Here is an 18642-nt window from a genome sequence, read left to right on the forward strand (position 1 = left end):
GTTTATCTGCCTTCACAAAGATCATATTCTATTTTGCCATCGGTATATGAAGAAAGCAAAAGGAGAGAATCGAGCAATCCTCGAATGACAATTCGAAGGCAAATATTTAGTCTTATGGCGGAGGTCTGAGACATTGCTGTTTGTTACAACCCTATTTTTTTAAGCATGGAGGAAGTTGACAATATTATTATTCACTCGCTACGGCAAATTGGCTGGTAAGAGGGCCGAAACCCACAGTTCATTCATTTCCAATCAATTTATTGGCCAAAATTATTAATGCACTTAACCTGTCACCGGTTTCTGAAGTTACAGGAGTTTCAGTGGGTGTTGCTGGTTGAAAAACAAAAAAAAAAAAATACCTTCACTCGTTACCGAACTGGCCCAACCATTCAGATAAATTTCAACCATTTTTTGAAAGCTTTCTTCTAAAGAAATCATAGATTATAGAATTTTTTTTTGAAACGCAATCAAATTTTTTCTTGATTTTTCCAGTGATATCGATGTGAATGTTACAAATCTGAGGGGTTTCGAGACAGATTTAGTGGTGGAGGCAACTGTGAGATGTTTAGATATCATTAAGCCTGGTTTCGGCATCTCTAGGATTCTTCCTGCAAATATGGCTGCGAGGTTCAGGACTGGGGCTTCTCTAGCTCAAGCCTGCTCGGTTAGTGCCTCAATATTTTAATTTTTCATGTATTTAAATTCCACGGTGCCTGAAATTTGTGTTTTCGTATTATCAATTTTCATTATACATACCAAATAACCTCCAACGTTCCTGAAGAGCCACAAAAAAACCTTCAATTTGTCCGTTAGGAACTCGGTTACAGAGGGGACATAGGCTACCAGACGTTCCTCTATAGTTCCGAAAGCGATTTGCGACGTGTCCTGATATTCCTAACTGAAAAGCTGCCAAAGGAGACCGACAAGATCTCAATAGAGCCCACTAGTAATTTCGATAAGCTGGAGAAATCGGTGGCGTCAATTCTGCAAAAGAATTTGTCAACCCCCTGGTTACCCCACTACTGCCACAGATCGAGGAACGACGAATATGACAGTATGCCTTACAGAGCAGTTGATCTCGACCTCCCCCCCGATAATCCCTCCACAGAATATGAGGTTTATCATGCTACATATCAGCAGTCAGTGCCTGAACTTATGGACCAAGAGTGCCTCATACCCTCGATAGTATCACGAACCTCCAAATTACTTTACTCGCGACCAACGAATATAATAGAACGACTAGAATGGTTAAATAAATTACCTGAAACCAGTGAATTCCCTGGCGAAAGAATATCGAGTAGGTTCACGTTAAATGAGCGGCTGCAGCTGCAAACATCTAAACGACGAGATGCGACTGAAGAGATGACGAGGAGTCCAGAATCAGCTTCGACACTGCCAGAGCCCTCAGCTCCTTCCAGAGAGGAAAGACAGGTGTTGGAAGTTGAGGGAATGAAGGCGAACTGCGAAAAATTGAGAGTTGAGGTGGAAACGATAAGCAATGAACTGGTGAATCTGAGCACTCAGCTGTCCCAGGTAAAGAGCAAGAGGCTTGAAGAGGAGAGGGAGCTAGAGGTAAGGGAGGAGCAGAGGAAGATCAAGGCGAGGACTTACGATCTCCTCGAAGACGGTGATAATAACATTGCCAAGCTGGAGGGTGTCATCGAGGCCGGGAGGAACAAGCTAATCCACTTGGCCAATCAGTGGGAGAAGCACAGGGCCCCTCTGATCAAGCAATACAGAGACGAGAGGGAAAAGTATTCAGCCAAGACCAACACTAGTCAAAAAAAGCTAGACAAACTAAGGATTGTCAGGGAGAGGGAGAGGGAACTCATGGATGAGTGCCACATGAAGGATCAGCAGTATGTACAGTTGATGACGGACGTCCAGAAACTACCGAAAGATGTCAACAGATCGGCATACACTCAGAGGATACTGGAAATCATAAATAATGTGAGGAAGCAGAGGGAGGAGATCGATAAAGTGCTGGGGGACACCAGAGAGATTCAGAAGGAGATCAATACTCTCAGTGGAAGACTCGAGAGGTCTTTCACTGTCGTTGATGAACTCATCTTCAGGGATGCCAAGAGCAATGAAGCCTCCAGGAGGGCATATAAACTCCTCGCCACTTTACATTCTGATTGCAGTGAACTCGTTAATCTTGTAGAGGAGACTGGGACTACGTTGAGGGAGATCAGGGATTTGGAGGAACAGGTGAGTTTTTTTTTTTTATTCGATGAAGTAAGAGCACATTTTTTGACTTTCGTACACTTTATCTTTGCCCTTTCATTGATTTTTGCTTTAATTTTGCAAGTGAATCGACATTTATATCTTATTTCCACTGTTGTTCTATTATTCAGATTGATTCGGAATCAACGAAGAATGTTGGAGCTAATTTAGAGCGAATAACAGCTGATTTGAAGCAAATGAGACAAGAGACTGCATCACTAACAGCACAATTGACAAGTAAAAACTCGTGATTTATAAATTATTTACAGATTCCGCGCTTGATTTCCAAAGTTTGTGAAATAATAATAGTGCTTCGGTGAATTTACACCACAAATTGACGATTGTATAGCTTTAATTAAAATGAAAATTATTACATACGACCTGAACATTCCCATATCCAGAACTACTAAATAATGAATTGTAAAGGAAAATTCAGGACATGAAAATAAGACCAAAATAAATAATTGCGCTCAAGAGGATCTAGATTCCCTAAGAGATTTGAATAATAATCTTATGAGTTATGACAACTCGCTGTACCATGTTGGCATAGTTAAAGGAACCTTTCTGTTACTAAATTATCGAATCAGACAAATGAAATTTAATACTGTAAATAAACATTAATATTCGGAAAGTATTTATTACCTTTTTCTTTTTTAATGGAGATATCTACATAAAACTTATTGAGTGAATCAAATGTGAGTCTTGTTCGAGTGCTGTTTAACTTCTGGGGGTATGTAGTTATCTTCCTCGTCCTCTTTGAGTTCAATAGGTGGTCCGTACTTTTCATCTTCCCTTTTGAGTTTCTCCTCTATCTGAAGCTCGAGCTTCTCCTCGTTCTCGAAGAATGTCAGTAATCGCTCTCGTACTTGCAAGTCTTTCTTCATGTCTTCAATGTTCTTGATCCTCTTCTGGTTATTGATTTCTATCAGTTGCTTTTGGAGGTGATCCATTCGGGTTTTCTCCCACTCCTCATAGAGCTATATATATATAATTTTAAATATTCAATTACATGAGTTCCAATTATTTAAAAATTATCCACGCAAAAAAGGTATTCTTCCCGGCAAAATTTAAGATTTGACTTCCGATGTTGGAGAAAAAGGCTTTTTTTTTAAGGGGAATCTTTCGTTGATTCTCTGGATTCTCAGAATGAATCTTCCAATATCGATAAAACAAATGTGACAACTATAATAGTAAAGTTCTCAAAATTACCTTGCACTGCAACTCAATATCTCCCTTCTCTCGTTCGGCAACGGCCTTCTTGACCCTCTCCTCTATTTGGATCTCCATGTCTCCCTCCTTCAAGATCATTCCCTGGAGTTTCTCCATCACCTCCTTCATTTTCTGCAAATGTTCTCCCGCCTTCTGCTCGTCAACTCCCTCAAGGTCCTTCCTCACGAGTTCCAGGACCTCTTTATATACTACTCCCTCAATATTCCCATCAAACCAGCCTTGAGCCATCTCAGCCGCACTTTCAAATTTTCCCCATAGGACATATCCCCTGAGAATCAGGGACCTCCCCAAGGCGTCATCCATACTCTTGCCAAAGAAGACAAAGGTCTTGCCAACTAGATGCTTTGGGTCAGTCAGATCGAAGTGATCATCAAAATAAGGATTCCTCAGGTATCTTACTCTTACTCTCACTACCTCTTCCTTGGGATTCACCGGAGGGGATGGAGGCGGTGGCCCCCAGTTCTCAGTGTTCTCCAGATATTTGTGACATGAGTAGACAGCGAGAGCATTGCAAATGGGGTGCTCCTGATCCTCCTGGAGCATCAGGAGGGTAGCTATCTTTGCTGCTGATGCAAAATTCTTTTGTTTTATGAAAGTATCCATCAGTAAATTGTAGGAAAAATGGTCAGGGAAGATTCCATAGTTCAGCCTGTCGTTCAAAATGTCCCACAACGTCTTCTCGTCCCTCTCCAGGAAATATCTTGCATTGATGAATAGATATAATTTATAACTGACATTGAAAAATAAGCACACTCAGACAAAACATACCTGATGACAGCATGATGGGTTGAGTCAAGTGTGCTGGTCGTCTGCATTGTGAGCCTCAACTTGTGAAGGATGTCCACTAGCTCGTCCGACCTCTCGTCGTCTCTCACAGTATTGGCAAAGATGTCAACGTCCACAGCACTCAGCGAGCCTGTACTCTGGTACTTCTGGTCGAGCTCGAGGAACATATCACTGGGGTTTACCTTGCTGAGGAGAGGGGAATCGAATCGTTTGTTCCAGGCATCGATGCAGGGATAAGAAGACGAGAGGAAGGTCCTCGAGGGGTTTTTCAAACGCCTTAGACGAAGCAGGGGTCGAGTGCTGGATCTCACTGAACTCCACATGTTTTGATTTTTTTTTAACGATCTAAATCGGCTTCAGGGCCATTCCAAGTCGATTCGGAGTCTGGAGTGAGGTTAAGTCACATGGTTTTCCGAAAATGCCAAAGGTTAGATGAGCTTCGAGGGGTTTTCAGAAGAAAAGTGAAGAGAACACTTACCTGGAGATTTCTAATGAGTTTTCAAATACAATCAATGTGATTTAATAGAGTATACTTAAGTTGTCTAGATAGTTTTGATCAAACAGTCAGGTTTTCATGTATATTACTGCATCGATACTGCAGAGTTCTGACTTTTTGAGAGGTTATTATATATTTTATTTGTTAAAGAGGCAGCTGGAGGGTTCGGATAACAAATCACGAGTAAGTATCAATTGTTAAAATGCTTTGAATTTGTTTTTTAATTATTGTGAAGAGTTTTCATGGAGAAAATGAGTGCAAGAGGGACTGCTGAGGCACGCAAATGCTTGAGAAAACAGAAGAGGGCAAAACACAGACTTGCCAGGGACATGGAAATTAATTGTTGTGATACTTCTACTCAGGTATTGTAGGAATGAACAATTCAATGTTTTTTTAATAAACAAATAGATTAAGCTATCAACCGTTTTTAGTCTTTCTCTTCATTCATAGAATCTGGTAATCTGTAATGCTGGATTGGTAACTGGATTTACACGTCAGAGGCTAGAAAACATTCTCCGCAATTGCGGGAATTTAATGGAGAACTATGAAATATTTATGCCTCCAGGGAAATCATATTGTTTTATCCAATTTTCAAGTCGAGAATTGGCTTTGACATTTTATGATCGGCTTAATGGACACATAATTGAAGGAGAAGAGTCTCCCCTGTATTTAACATTCTCCGAATCATGTAAGAATTTCCTCTATACGCCAAGAAGGACAACTATTTGTTGATTAATGATTGAAAATGATTTAATGAATTAGTACCGAAGCTGGAAGATGCGCTGGCGTCTCCGGACCTCCCTCCAGGGCTGAAAATTATCGAGGACTTCATAACACCTGAGCAAGAAACTTTTCTGTTAGAAAATATTGATTGGAACGAGGAGGATTCCTCCTCAGAGCTTAAACATCGTAAAGTGAAGCATTTCGGGTTCAAGTTTCGTTATGACAGCAATCAAGTCGATCCAAACGATCCCATCATTCCAATTCCGGAGGATTTTAGATTCCTTCAAAAGCTGTTCGAGAGACACGACTGTGGACAATTTGTTTACGATCAATTGACCATTAATCGCTATTCACCTGGCCAAGGTAATTAACGATAAATAGCAAATAAACAACTTTGAATTTTCCCAACAGCTATTACACTTGACCGATAAATTTTCTCAGGAATTCCACCTCATATAGATACTCACAGTGTCTTTGAGGATCCAATTCTAAGTCTCTCTCTCGGCTCGCTATGCGTAATGGATTTTAAGAGGTGTGAGAAGAAAATTTCCATTCTTCTCCGTCCCCGGTCACTGGTTGTAATGTCTGGGGAGTCTAGGTATGCCTGGACTCACGGTATTCGTCCTAGACACAGTGACATCGTGGCAGGTGATAATGGAATCACAACGAGACAGAGAGGCACTCGTATATCATTCACTTTTAGAAAAGTGAAGAATGGAAATTGTCAGTGCGATTTCGACGAGTATTGTGATACGGTGAACAGACACAAGAAGAATATAGATGACTCTGTAGCTCCAAGACTAGAATTGTCTCATGTGCATGAGGTAGTTATCACAACATAAAAATATAAACAAATGATATTGTAGTAACTTTTGGTTTGATCACGGCTCAAGTACTAGAAAAAATTTTATTCCTCAGGTGTACGAAGAAATTTCAAGTCATTTCGATGAAACGAGACATAAACCGTGGCCCAATGTGACTAAATTCCTTGGCAGTATTCAACCTGGAAGTTTCTTACTTGATGTTGGATGTGGAAATGGGAAATACCTGAATGAAACCCCTGGAATTTTTAAGGTAGGAGAATCAGATGTTTTTCCTTTTACGGTTTGACAAGGAGAAAAAATTCATAGATTCTTTGACTTGTTAATTTATGAGCATTTTATTTTATTTTTCAAAAACTGGAAAATCCAGAGGTATTGAGAATGAAAATAGACTCAATATTAAATTGTTTTTCGTTTTCCATGTTCCATTCCCTTTGACCACTGTAGTGTAATTCCTTGAAAGAACCTCATCTTAATTAGAAAAATATACCAGGTTGGCTGCGATAGGAGTTCAGGCTTAACTGGGATTTGCAGAAAAAGATCCTTTGAAGTACTGCTATCCGACTGTCTTCAATTACCATTTAAATCGAACTCTGTAGACGCTGCAATAAGCATTGCAGTGATTCATCATCTTTCCACGCCAGAAAGACGGAGATTGGCATTTTCGGAAATTCTCAGAGTACTGCGACCTGGGGGGAGGTGTTTGATATATGTTTGGGCTAAGGAACAGCACAGAAACTCCAAGGACTCGTCCTACCTTCGGACTAACCTTAAAAAAAGCGAGGATTCCGAGGGCAGGGAATTGCAGAAATTCTTTCAGGGGCTTGCTCTACCTGTTCACGAGAATCGAACGAGTTTTAACCACAGTGATGTTCTTGTTCCCTGGAAGAGGAAGGGAGGGGGCGAGTTCTTTCGATATTATCATGTTTTTGAGGAAGGAGAGTTTGTAGAACTTTGCAAAGGTCTTTTTGAATCCACAATTGAGAAGATTTACTACGATCAAGGGAATTGGTGTACAATTTTAAAGAAAATATAGATTTTTTTTACCATCAACTTATTATCCACTAATTTTTTTTTTTCGAGTATTCATTCGGAGAATGTGTTGTTTTTAGTTAAACAACCCAAAATTTACCTAGTTGTTTCTGCTGCGAGACCTGGAGAAGAATTTCGGCTCGGGTGACACGCAATACCTGTATCTATATGAATTAATAGAATTGTTTTATTTTTAACACTATTTGATTGACTCATGAGCCAGAAAAGTTTACGGAATCAAGGGAATTGGTGTAGATTTTTTGAAAAAAAATATAGCTGTGTGGTTGATTTATTATCACTTCATTTTATATTAATCAATGAAGAAAGTATTTTTCAACAAATAAAAGGTAATAAACACGTCCAGTTCATTCATCTTCACATATGATTTCTCGTTAATTCGTAAAACAATTTTTTTTTTTCGAAAAGTTTATTTAATCCCTAAGAGATATACAAAACAAACATTTCCTTTGCAACTATTATAATTCCCTAAAATAATGCAGGAAATTTGTCATGAGTTTTCATTTTACTTCATTCGTCTGATGAATTCTGTACTTTGAATCTTAAACGTCGGTGTGATGGAACACCACACGATGTTCGCACTGCAGTATTAAAATTTAATCACTCATTACTTAAATTCCATCGAGTGGATGCCCGCGATACAAATGAAACTCTCACACGTGTCCGAATCCTCATTCTCTTCCATAAGTGCTTTTGTTTCGATATCCAGCTATGCTCTAAAATTATGCACATCTGCAAATCAGTATTAAAATATTACAATTTCATATTTTACAGTTGATTTTATCCCATTTATTAATTGTTTTTTTTTGTCATTTTTCTTTCACTAACTCTCATTTTTATGGAGAAAGAAAAACGGGAGGAAATAAAGGGAAAATTCCTCTCCCTCATTCCTCTGATGCCCTGGGGAAATTGGCTTTCACTCGTTATCACACACGGCTTCAGAAGAATCGGGTGAAAAATGATTAAATAAAGTGTGAAAGTAGAAGGGACGATCGAAGTGCGATTCACCAATGTCCGGACATGTTTCCAAATAATCTTCACACGGTTTAATATTCCCCCATCAGCTCCCAGTCGAGTCAAGATTGCAATCGTGATACTGCAGCAGATGTCTCTTGCACCTCTTCCACAAGAATAAAATTATCATAAATTTGGTATTGATTGAAATTTTCGTTCGAATCTTGAAATATTTCAGTTTTTTTTCTGACGGTTTTATTCAAACTTGGAAGAGATCTGTACATAACTAGAAGTCTAGGAATGTCAACATTACAAGAAACGACAATAATTTATTACAATACAGCTGTACACCCAGGCAAAATGACTCTTGGCAGCATTTTTGTATATTTCTTTCGGTATTAAGAATTTGTTACTCATGTTTAAATTAACTCTTATTACTTATTAACTTCATCGCATTCCTTTCGCGTTCAATTAATTGATCTAAATAACCTCAAATTGCTGTTGTTTTAACTGTAGTTGTACTCTTTATTGTTATTGCGAAAACGGAGGATGAACAATGACGAGATTGACAGGCTCGTTTTTTTTGTTTTTTTTTTTTAAATAATTTCAAAATGGTTTCCTTTATCTTCTTATTGATCTCGTTGAAAAGTAAGCACACTTGTACACGTACAGAAACACTCATTCCCATGAGAAAAGAAATTCGAAGGATTTTTAACACTCGTGAGAAATAAAAAGAGCTCTTTTCAATGATTAAGTAACACGAGAAGTCAATAACTCACGCTAAATTCAATGTTTATTACTCCATCATCACAATATTTTGCTAGAAAAAAAAATCAATTTTTTAATTTCAAACATTCCATCAAAGGAAATTAAGCGCATTTTAACAACTAAATACTTTACTCCTCTATCAAATTAAGATTTTTAAATTTGTATTTAATCGAAGAACGCACACTCGCAAAACGTGGGACAGGAAAAAAATTGCTAAAAAAATTAAAGATACAAAATGACTGAGGAAAAGGAAACTGCTGACTTTTTCATTCTACAAAATAGTTATTTTCCTCTTGAAATTTGAAAAAAGAGAACGACGACCCTTGGACATCTGCTTTCCTTATTTCACCTCATTGGGCTCTTTATTTTTATAATTTTCTGCGATGTCTCATGGACTTTCACGAAGTTTCATTCCTGTCAAATTGATTTTATCTCATACTTGAGGTATGCATTTACCTATTTAATTACTCTTTCCATGGTGATTTTTTCTGTTGCTCTCAATCTTACTATGAATTATGTTAAAATACAAATTCCACGCATACCATTAAATCTCTCTCATTCAGATTTGTTTTATTTATTTTTTCTTTTTCCTCTTTTACAACATAATAGCTTCATTCACTCTCGTACACAATGTTTCGGTTCTGTTATTTATTTTTTTTAAATTATTATTACTTTTTTTTCAATTTTTTGTATTTTAACTCAACTTTTCAAAGTAATAATTATTAAACACTGAGGTGTTAGGGAGGGACAAGAGTGACAATATTGAATGAAGAAAATTGAGAGAATGAGAAGTACGTGAAAAATAATGAAGAAAAAAAAACAAAATTGATAATTCCAGAGAATGAGGAGAACGGAACAATAATTATTTTTTGGTTAGTCAAAATGTTGCATTGTCTAAGCCAACTCGTAAGTACGCTCACTCTAAGGTAAATGGTATGTACAGTAGGTGAGTCATCGCATTATTTCCTTCAATAATGTTCAAAAAAGTTTCCTAATTTTACTTAAAAAATAGAAAATAAGAAAAAAAAAGTTCAAAATCGAGGGGGGGAAAATGGTGGGTAAAGATAGCTCATACGTCTTCACACTATTTTTTTTTGTAATATGTATTCGTTCACACTTTCATTCGTAACCCAAAAAAATTGTTTATGAGTTAATATTTCCATACTCTTTTTAAATCTTGTTGGTTTTCATTTCTTTCGATCTCGCTTTGAATTTATCTCTCGATTTTTTTTTTTATTTTTCATTTCTATTCTTTTATTAGATGTCATCATCCTCGTCGGCATCATCTTCTTCGACTTCTTCCTCACTCTCGTTCTTAATCGCGTTTGCAGGCGCTCCCACTCCCGGACCGTCCTTCATTTTCTTTTTGTACGCAGTCATTTCCTTTAATGAAAAGTTTCAGGTTCCACGATTAACGGCCTAGCACATGTGTGTGACACGTTCGGCTTGTTCTCAATGTGTTTTTTTTTTTAAATTTTCATCTATTCTTTATTTTTGATTTTGCAATGCATTTTTTGAGATACGATGGAGTCAAGTAATGATGGAACGAAGAAAAAAATGAAAGAAGACAATGAAAATTAATTATCCGTTAATAAAAAAAAAGAGAGATTGTTCAATTGTGGTTTTGTTCGAGACGAAAAATCTCCTCTTCACTCGTTACACCCATTTTGATTGCTCGTCTTCCACATTTTTCTCCGTCGGATTTTTCTTTCTCCTTTTTTTTCATCTTGAGATTATTATTAATTAATATTAATTATTATAATTAATCATTATCATTAATCTTTAAACTTTTTTTTCATTTTTCATTTTAATCTTTAATTGTAATTATATATCATGTCTGAAAGGATTCTCCCCCGAGAGAATAGCGGCTACTGCTCAGTGACTTATTAATCGAAATTCTGATCATAAAATTTCTCCCGGTCCTTCCGCCATTTTCTTCTTGTATGCAGTCGATTCCTTTAAAAAAGTTATATTTTCCTCGATTAAAAAAGCGTCGCTTCAAGCGATTCACTTTTTGTGATAATAATGTGTGTTATTCCATTTATTTTGTCATCAATCTTTAAACTTTTAATTTAAGTAATTGAATTGCTCTAATCGATATACTACGCCGATTTTAAATTATTTGTATTTATGTGGGTTAGAGTCAGGAAAAGAAATTTTAAGAAGAGAAACACGAACGAAAAATTCCACCAACAATTCAACGATCTTCATCAATAACAAATAAAAAAATTCAATGAATATTTGTAACGTCGTAACGTCAGTAGAATTTTCCTTCGATATTTTGCGAATAGTAATTCTTTTAAGAAGCAACAGTTGATTGTTGGCACTGATACGAAAGAAATTCTCTAGTCAAGCTCATAAGAAGCACAAAATACCTGACAGCTTCAGTTTGAACATGTTTCATCAACATATCAGGATATTCCCAACTTTTTAGAAAAAAACAAAAACAAAAACTATCGAAATCTGCGTATTATCAAATCGCTCAGAACTCTGCTGATAATTTTAATAATAAAATACTCAAAAAAAGAAAAGAGAATGAACAAAACAAAGAATAATAATTTCAACGTAAATACGTACTCTTTCATATCGAGCTTTGTCCTTCTCTGCCATAGCTTCATATTTGGATTTGGTTTCTGGATCAGCGTCGGACCACTTCTTGCCCAATTCCTTAGCAATATCACCTACTCCGTATTCTGGGTTTAGCATTTTGACCTTGCCGCGTTCATCATTACAGAACCAGAAGAAGGCAGACCTGAAGGTGACAACAGAAAATCACTTCAAGTAAATGAAACATTCATAGGAAAAAATGATTAACATTAGTCAATTGAATTGAACTATATTAATTCATCATTAAATTATTGCTTACAATGATCTTTTTGGTGCGTTCGGATCCTTAATATGTTTGCGCTTCTTTCCCCTGCCTTTGACATTTTCACCCTTCGGTGGTGTGTAATTCTGCATTTCTGCGTCATACCTCTTCTTGTCCTTCTCAGCCATCTCGTGGAAACGTTTCTTCTCCTTATCAGACATGGTCTAAAACGTAATAATATTTGAATAAGAATTTGAGTATTTCTAGAAAAATCAAATTCCGTAAATTTCCTGTAAACAGAAACATCACATTCCCATTGAATTTGCATTAAACCCCTTCCAATTTTTCTCCTCTATTTATTAACACCTTTTTTTTTCGTGGAGCGAGGGAAAACGGGGGGTGGGATAACGCCAGTGGAAAATCAAGATGGAGAGGATTGGTAATGGCTGGTGTACGGTGGTGGGATAGAGGGGAACCGAGAGAGGGTTCGATGCCAGGGGAATGGTCGGGGAAGGGGCGGGTAGACTCGTAGGGTTGGTCGATAGATCGGCAACGGTTGAGGCGTTTTCTACCCTCGAAAGGGGGAGAAAAGGAAACGAAATATAACCCAGTTCTTCCTTTTTTTTTTTTTCAAACATCTCTTTTTTTTCCAGGGAGTATTATTTTTTCCTTCTAATGTCACCCCCCCCCCTGCCCCTGTCTCAGTCAAAACTCGTTCAAAGAATGTCGACTGTCTGGAGGCGCTTGTTTGGGGAAAGAGGGAGTAGAGAGCAGGTGAATTTTCGAGACGGAAAATAACCTGAGTCAAGGATAAAAGGGAGAGAGGATAAACTTTGAGATATGAATCAGTTTATGAGGCATAAATTCAGTCGAAAGGGCATTGGAAAATTTTAATGATTCGATTTTACTCGACGAATGAAAAACGAAATTTAGAGCCGTTATCGTTAATAAATTCCCTGATTTTCCTTTATTAAAGAAATGAAAAATAATAATTTATTTCATAAAATACCGATAAACAATTTATTTTCACTGTCGTCGTGCCATCGATTTACGACGTAGAAAATTCCCTCCCTAGTTGTGAAGTACATGAGACAGCATCAGGTGGGGTAGGTAGGAAGGCCTCTCCCCACCAATTAAGGTCGCCGTAAATATTACGAATAAATTTTCCACGGGATTTAGTGCGATGAAATTGCAAGCCAGACGTGCGTCATACTTCAGTATTAAGCACCACCCCAATTTTTTTTCGATTCTCATTAACTTTTTTTATCTCTTAATTTTTATTCCAAATAATAATAATAATAATAATAATAATAATAATAATAATAATAATAATAATGTAAAAATTAAAAAAATGTAACACGAGGAATAAATGCCATAAGAATATGAATTCAATGATTGATAAAAATTCAATGATAATTGAACGTTACCTTCCACCTCATGGCGCACTTCCTGGAGAACTCCTGGAAGACAATGTTCTCCTCTGGATGCTTCTTCTTGTGCTCCTGGCGGCACGTCTGTACGAAGAAGGCGTAAGCGGTCATTCGCCCCCTTGGTTTCGTGTCCGTTGCCTTTCCCCTCGGCATTTTGTTAACCTGAGCGTTATTCTGCTGAAGATTATTCTGCTGCGGTAGCTGTTGTATCTGATGCTGAATTGAGAGAAAAAATGTAATCGTCGAATGATTAAACAACAACACAAGAGACTTGGGAATAGTGCCTTTTTATGGTTTCGAGTAATTCAAGTTCAAGGATTTACTTCTTTTAAATTCAATCACCGATGCGCAAATCAGTGGAACGCTCGCTCTCTCACCCGTTAATTATTTAATGGAAATCCGATTGTTTCGTCTAGTTTAGGAATCGTCAGAAGCATCGCATACGCATCCTTATGCGCAGTGATTTTTTGCATGGTTGGGGAGAGACCATCAATGTGGGGAAGGGTGAGATTTTGAATTTTTCAAACATTCGGTAAATCACAAAGTCGAAGGGTTGACGCGCAGGAATGAATGACCTTGACTTTAGCCTCTCACACACCGCCTGAAACGGGTACAATAAAAATATCCTACTCACACGTTTCCGCAATCCTCAATCTCGCATCTAAAAACATCTCAATAACGTGGCGAAATATTATCCGATGCTGGGAGTATTTTATTTATTTATATTTTTCCATATTCATTTCTGCCTTCATTGAGATTTACACAGAGTATAAATTGGTGTCAATGAACCGATGTATCAGCAGCGGATAGTGCGTCATTATCGATTCAACAATACTGACATAATTTTTACTTGGTTAATAACCAATATAATACAACTAATTAATTGTCAATTAATTTTTTGCTCATTTCCTAGGGCGAATAATTGTTCTCGATAGACTATTAATTCGATTCTGAATGGTAATGTTTTCGGAGTAATTATTCGCGTCATTGAGAATTTTATGTTTCAGGGGATTTTTGATGAAAAAAAAAATCTCCATGAAGTAAGCTTTCAGCTTTCAAATCAATTGGAAGTAGGAGTGAAAACTGTTGTTCATATTATTGAACGCAAAATGACAATAAAAATCTCGTTCTCAAAATATAACGAAAGAATAGTAAAATTACACAAGGAGGGGAAAGAGAGAAAGAGAGAGGGAGGAAAAGAGAGAGCGCGCGAGCACGACCCGGCTTTAACCAGAATCAATAGCGGCCGCACACGCCGATGGCGTTGTTGAACAGAGACAGTCTCGTGGCAGAATAAAGAGAGACGGAAAGAGGCAAAGTAACGGACTGTAACGTCCAGGAAGAAAGTGCAAAAATACTTATAAATTTTTCTTCATAAAACAATGAATCAATAAAAAAAAAAGGACAGTAAATACCGTCAAATCAATGAAAAGATTATAGCTGGAGTCGAGGGGAATTTCATTTTTTTTTTCATCCTCGAATTGCTATTCGAGGATTTCAAGAAGAGAAATTGGTTGGAGTCAGTGGCGGCACGTGGAAAGAAAATGGGAAATAATAATAATGCCACGAAGAGGAAATAAAACAATTCAAGGACTAACATAATAATTGTCGCGCGAAATTTCATTCGAAAAATAATTGTAATTAAATAATGTTTTACTTTGTTAAATGAAAAATTGAATTGGAAAAAAAGCAGGCGCATCGCGCGGGACATCTCCGAAGAGAAACGAGAAAATAAAAAAAGAAATATATATATATATATATATATATAAGAGAAGCGTGGCTGACCCGAGAGAATAACCGGTATCTGGGGCCCTGTACACCTTGCTTTGTAGGCCCGCAAGAGGGAAGAACACTAACCCACGAGGCTCGTGTGGAGATGGGGAGGGGGGAGCCCAAAGATGCCCACATAGTTACAATTTGAAAAATTAGCATTTGTGACTCGTTCACCTCCGAAAATCGATACCAAGGTTTATCAATTAAAAAATTCTGGAGGCAGATTAAAACGTCAAAACTCACTATAATTTAGAAAATTTTTTAAATCCTTTTCTCCATCAAAAAATTAGCAATTACGCCATGGAAAAATTCACGAAGAATATATAGAATTTCGGTGAGCTTTCATGGATTTGCTGAATCTATAGAAAATATACAAGGAATATGTGTGAAAAATATTGAATATATTTTTAATATACAAATTTGGCTAATTTAAATTATGTTTTAATATATTCTTCGAGATAAAAATTTTTCCGTATGGTTACCGAGTCATATGAAGAGCTGTCTCTTCCCCAGTTTAAGCTCTCAAAGAACACAAGCAAATGATTTCGTCGAGCCGTTAATGCATTGGAAACGCATTAAGCTCGGAAAATCAGCAACAACACTAACAACATGTTGTCCATATAAAAAAAAACATACCGCTCCAATTTGATTAGACGTTTGTGTAGCTAAATGTTGCTGTCCTTGCATCTGATGAATGTTATTTTGTCCAGCATCCATAACATTGCTGGCATACCACCACTGCACTCCAGGCGGTGGATTTTGTTGTTGTTGTGGTGCACTACCATTGCCATTGCCACCACCAGGTGCAGTTCCTTGCTGTCCAATTCTGTAATCATAACCACCCCTCATGCACGCACCAACAGGACTTGACGTTGATACTGGGCTCGATTGTGCCCCAGTTGTTGCTGGGTTTTGAAAACTCGATGCCATCTTATACGAGAATAATTGTTGTGTTGCAGCAGCTGTACTCCTGACAATATCTTGATGATGCTGTGACAATTGTTGAGCCTGCTGCTGTGCAACTACAGCAGCCTGCTGGTTCATCAAGTGCTGATGTAAATTCTGTTGCTGTTGTTGTTGTTGCTGCTGCTGCTGCTGTTGTTGTTGTTGCTGCTGTTGCTGTTGTTGTTGCTGCTGTTGTTGTTGTTGTTGTTGTTGCTGCTGTTGTTGTGCTTGTTGCTGTTGTGCAGCAGCAACAGCGGCCTGTTGTTGCTGTAATTGTTGTTGTGCCTGTTGATTTTGCTGATTGGCTTGTTGCTGCTGTTGATCGGTATTCATACCCGGCCACCATGCATTACCACCAGCACCATCCTCACGATTCCCAGGGCTCGGCGTACCCCAGCCGCCGGCGGCTGCGGCGACGCGGTGGTGTTCCGACATGTCACGCGCGTCTCCGTCGTACAATCACCCTGGTACAGGGTTATACCCCCCACCTCTGATCTATTAAATAATAACTAATAATTCCCCCTCCACTTTTACTAGCCAACAATGTTTTTTCACTCACTTTTATGTTTCTCTCATTAATATCCCTTTACTGTATCTTCCCTGAATTTATGATCATTAATAACACTCGTTCACTGCAGTTAATTTCAGCAATTTTTTTTTCCGTTGAGTAGAAAAATAAGGGGGCGGAGATGGGAAAAAAATTCACAATTTTTTTTCCCCGGTTATATTTTTTAAGCTAATTTCTTTTTCAATTTCCACGAATTTTTGGAGGTTTTTTTTCGATACTGCGAGGGGGGAAGGAAAGAAAAATGGCCACACTCACCGCTGTTTTAAGGCTACCTCCGGCCACACCACTGGACACATCCACACGCGCGCACCCTCACGGGTGTCTTTCTCACTCAGTATGCACGCCCGATTTCCACGGAATATACCGGACTCCACATAAACCGCGTCCTGAGGATTTTCTTTTTTTTTTTCTTTTTTTTTCTCGCTCCTTAAAGCTCTATTTGAGATTTATGAGGATATTTCAATTGAGTGTCCTTGTTAATTGTCTTAACTCAGGGTAAATAGATTTGAATAATTATTATGCATTTATCACGAAATTATTCAGGAGTTTGGTTAATTAAATGAGTAATAATAATACAGGAGCACACTGATTTATCGAAGCACCTCACAATATTTTTCACCGGTTTAATACTCTCTCTCTCTCTCCCGGTATTTCAGAGAGAGAATATCGCGGGGAGGGGGAGTGAGGGAGAGAGATATCACGGATTGAGGAAGGGAGAGGGAGAGGGAGGGGAGAAGAGAGTCCCTCGGTACTTTTGGAATGTTTTATTATTCCTCTTTTCCTCCTCCAGCTTGATTCTAATTAATCTATTAGATTTTCTGCTGCGTCTCCTCTGTTGATGAAACAGTATTGGAAAAATCACTCTTCACTGAAGCACAGAAAATTAACCAGTAATAATAGTATTATAATAATAATAATATGTATGTATTATTATCATTATTATCTTCCTTATTTTTTGTGTATTTTCGTTTTACTTTCGAGTTGATCTACAGTGAAGATCTGTTGGAAAATATTCAAATGGCTGTACGGTTGCCTGCGGAGTGACGATGAATCGTTCTTATTTTTTAAAATTTCGTTCTCTCTTTAATATTCGCGTAGCAAAAATATTTTAAAAAGGAAGGAAACACACACCGTACGTACGTTACACTTTGGGATGCGGTCTACTCGACGCTACGCTCAACGGCTGCTCCAAGCGCTCGGCAACGTTCGGTGGTAAAGCGGGTGGTGGTGTACGGGGAGGGGGTGGCTCGCCCCTTCTTTTCTTTCTCACTCGGTTTCGCCTTCCTGCCGTTGGGCTTCACCATCTACCCCCCACCATACCAATAACAATTCTCTACACCATTTTATCCCCACCAGTTACAACAGCCGTTTCACTTTTACGTGCGCTACCTTCAAATATTTATTTTTATTCATTTTTTAAATTTCCACTGGGGAGAAATAGTTTTTTTCACACACCGAGCTGGTGCTGAGAAGAAGAGGATTTTTCTTTCAACATTTTCCCCAAATCGGGAAAAGATTTTTGGATGCTAGATGCCGGAGCAAAAAGCCCGGGAACGACGCCGTGAGTTCGGAGATGAGAGAGAGGAATTGAATTTTTTGCTGCGCGCGCAGGAAATTTCGTCGGCTTCTTTCCTCTCACTCGAACTGGAGCAGGTGGGGGAACGACCAATCGCCAATGTTCGCTCGGTTAGTTGGGGATTTTGTGATGGAATGAGGGGAAAGAGGGAGATGAACGTGGAGCGCAACGTTGCCGGATTGAGCTTTCACCCGATTGTTCACAAAGGACGGTTCGTTTTCGGGAACCAATGGTGCGACAGGATTACCAGGAGAGGGGATGGCGGGCTTGTAACGATGGAAAAATGTGGCAACACTGGGGGGGGGGGGAGCGAGAGAGACGACACGAAGCGTTCCTTCCGCCCTGGAGTTTTCGAGAGACGCCGACGGGGGAGAGAGAGAGAGCGAGACGATGAGAGATGAGAAAGATGCTGAATGAGATTTATGAGGAGGGGGTAGGGGGGACAGAAGGGTTCTCTCTACCCTTGAAACTACCGAGGTCAACTTTT

The 18642-nt window shown here is 38.3% G+C and overlaps 4 protein-coding genes across 6 annotated transcripts; 2 read left to right on the plus strand and 2 right to left on the minus strand.

Moving 5' to 3' along the window:
* The first annotated feature begins 29 nt into the window (after positions 1-29).
* Positions 30-2860, plus strand: LOC135163854 (coiled-coil domain-containing protein 22). Its single transcript, XM_064123719.1, has 4 exons — positions 30-215; positions 493-664; positions 814-2211; positions 2358-2860. Exons 1-4 carry the CDS (start codon positions 166-168, stop codon positions 2475-2477), a joined length of 1740 nt encoding a protein of 579 aa, XP_063979789.1. The 5' UTR covers positions 30-165; the 3' UTR covers positions 2478-2860.
* LOC135163865 (small ribosomal subunit protein mS27-like) lies at positions 2838-4862 on the minus strand. Its single transcript, XM_064123738.1, has 4 exons — positions 4721-4862; positions 4225-4626; positions 3436-4156; positions 2838-3203 (listed from the first exon to the last, which is right to left on the minus strand). The coding sequence occupies exons 2-4, from the start codon at positions 4563-4565 to the stop codon at positions 2916-2918; spliced, it is 1350 nt and encodes a 449-aa protein (XP_063979808.1). The 5' UTR covers positions 4566-4626; positions 4721-4862; the 3' UTR covers positions 2838-2915.
* Positions 4632-9888, plus strand: LOC135163851 (alkylated DNA repair protein alkB homolog 8). Of its 2 annotated transcripts, XM_064123715.1 has the most exons (8): positions 4632-4669; positions 4889-4921; positions 4974-5100; positions 5189-5426; positions 5501-5824; positions 5903-6285; positions 6380-6535; positions 6776-9888. In XM_064123715.1, exons 1-8 carry the CDS (start codon positions 4647-4649, stop codon positions 7316-7318), a joined length of 1827 nt encoding a protein of 608 aa, XP_063979785.1. In that variant the 5' UTR covers positions 4632-4646; the 3' UTR covers positions 7319-9888. The 2 variants fall into 2 exon arrangements, with proteins under 2 accessions (XP_063979785.1, XP_063979786.1); XM_064123716.1 differs by lacking the exons at positions 4632-4669; positions 4889-4921 and having other exon boundaries at positions 5170-5426.
* Positions 9062-17713, minus strand: LOC135163863 (high mobility group protein DSP1-like). Of its 2 annotated transcripts, none has more exons than XM_064123732.1 (5): positions 15703-17713; positions 13291-13509; positions 11921-12087; positions 11632-11806; positions 9062-10437 (listed from the first exon to the last, which is right to left on the minus strand). In XM_064123732.1, exons 1-5 carry the CDS (start codon positions 16444-16446, stop codon positions 10312-10314), a joined length of 1431 nt encoding a protein of 476 aa, XP_063979802.1. In that variant the 5' UTR covers positions 16447-17713; the 3' UTR covers positions 9062-10311. The 2 variants fall into 2 exon arrangements, with proteins under 2 accessions (XP_063979802.1, XP_063979804.1); XM_064123734.1 differs by having other exon boundaries at positions 9062-11010.
* Between the last annotated feature and the right edge of the window lie 929 nt (positions 17714-18642).

This window comes from Diachasmimorpha longicaudata, chromosome 6 (genome assembly GCF_034640455.1).
Source record: "Diachasmimorpha longicaudata isolate KC_UGA_2023 chromosome 6, iyDiaLong2, whole genome shotgun sequence".
Taxonomy (NCBI): Eukaryota; Metazoa; Arthropoda; class Insecta; order Hymenoptera; family Braconidae; genus Diachasmimorpha; species Diachasmimorpha longicaudata.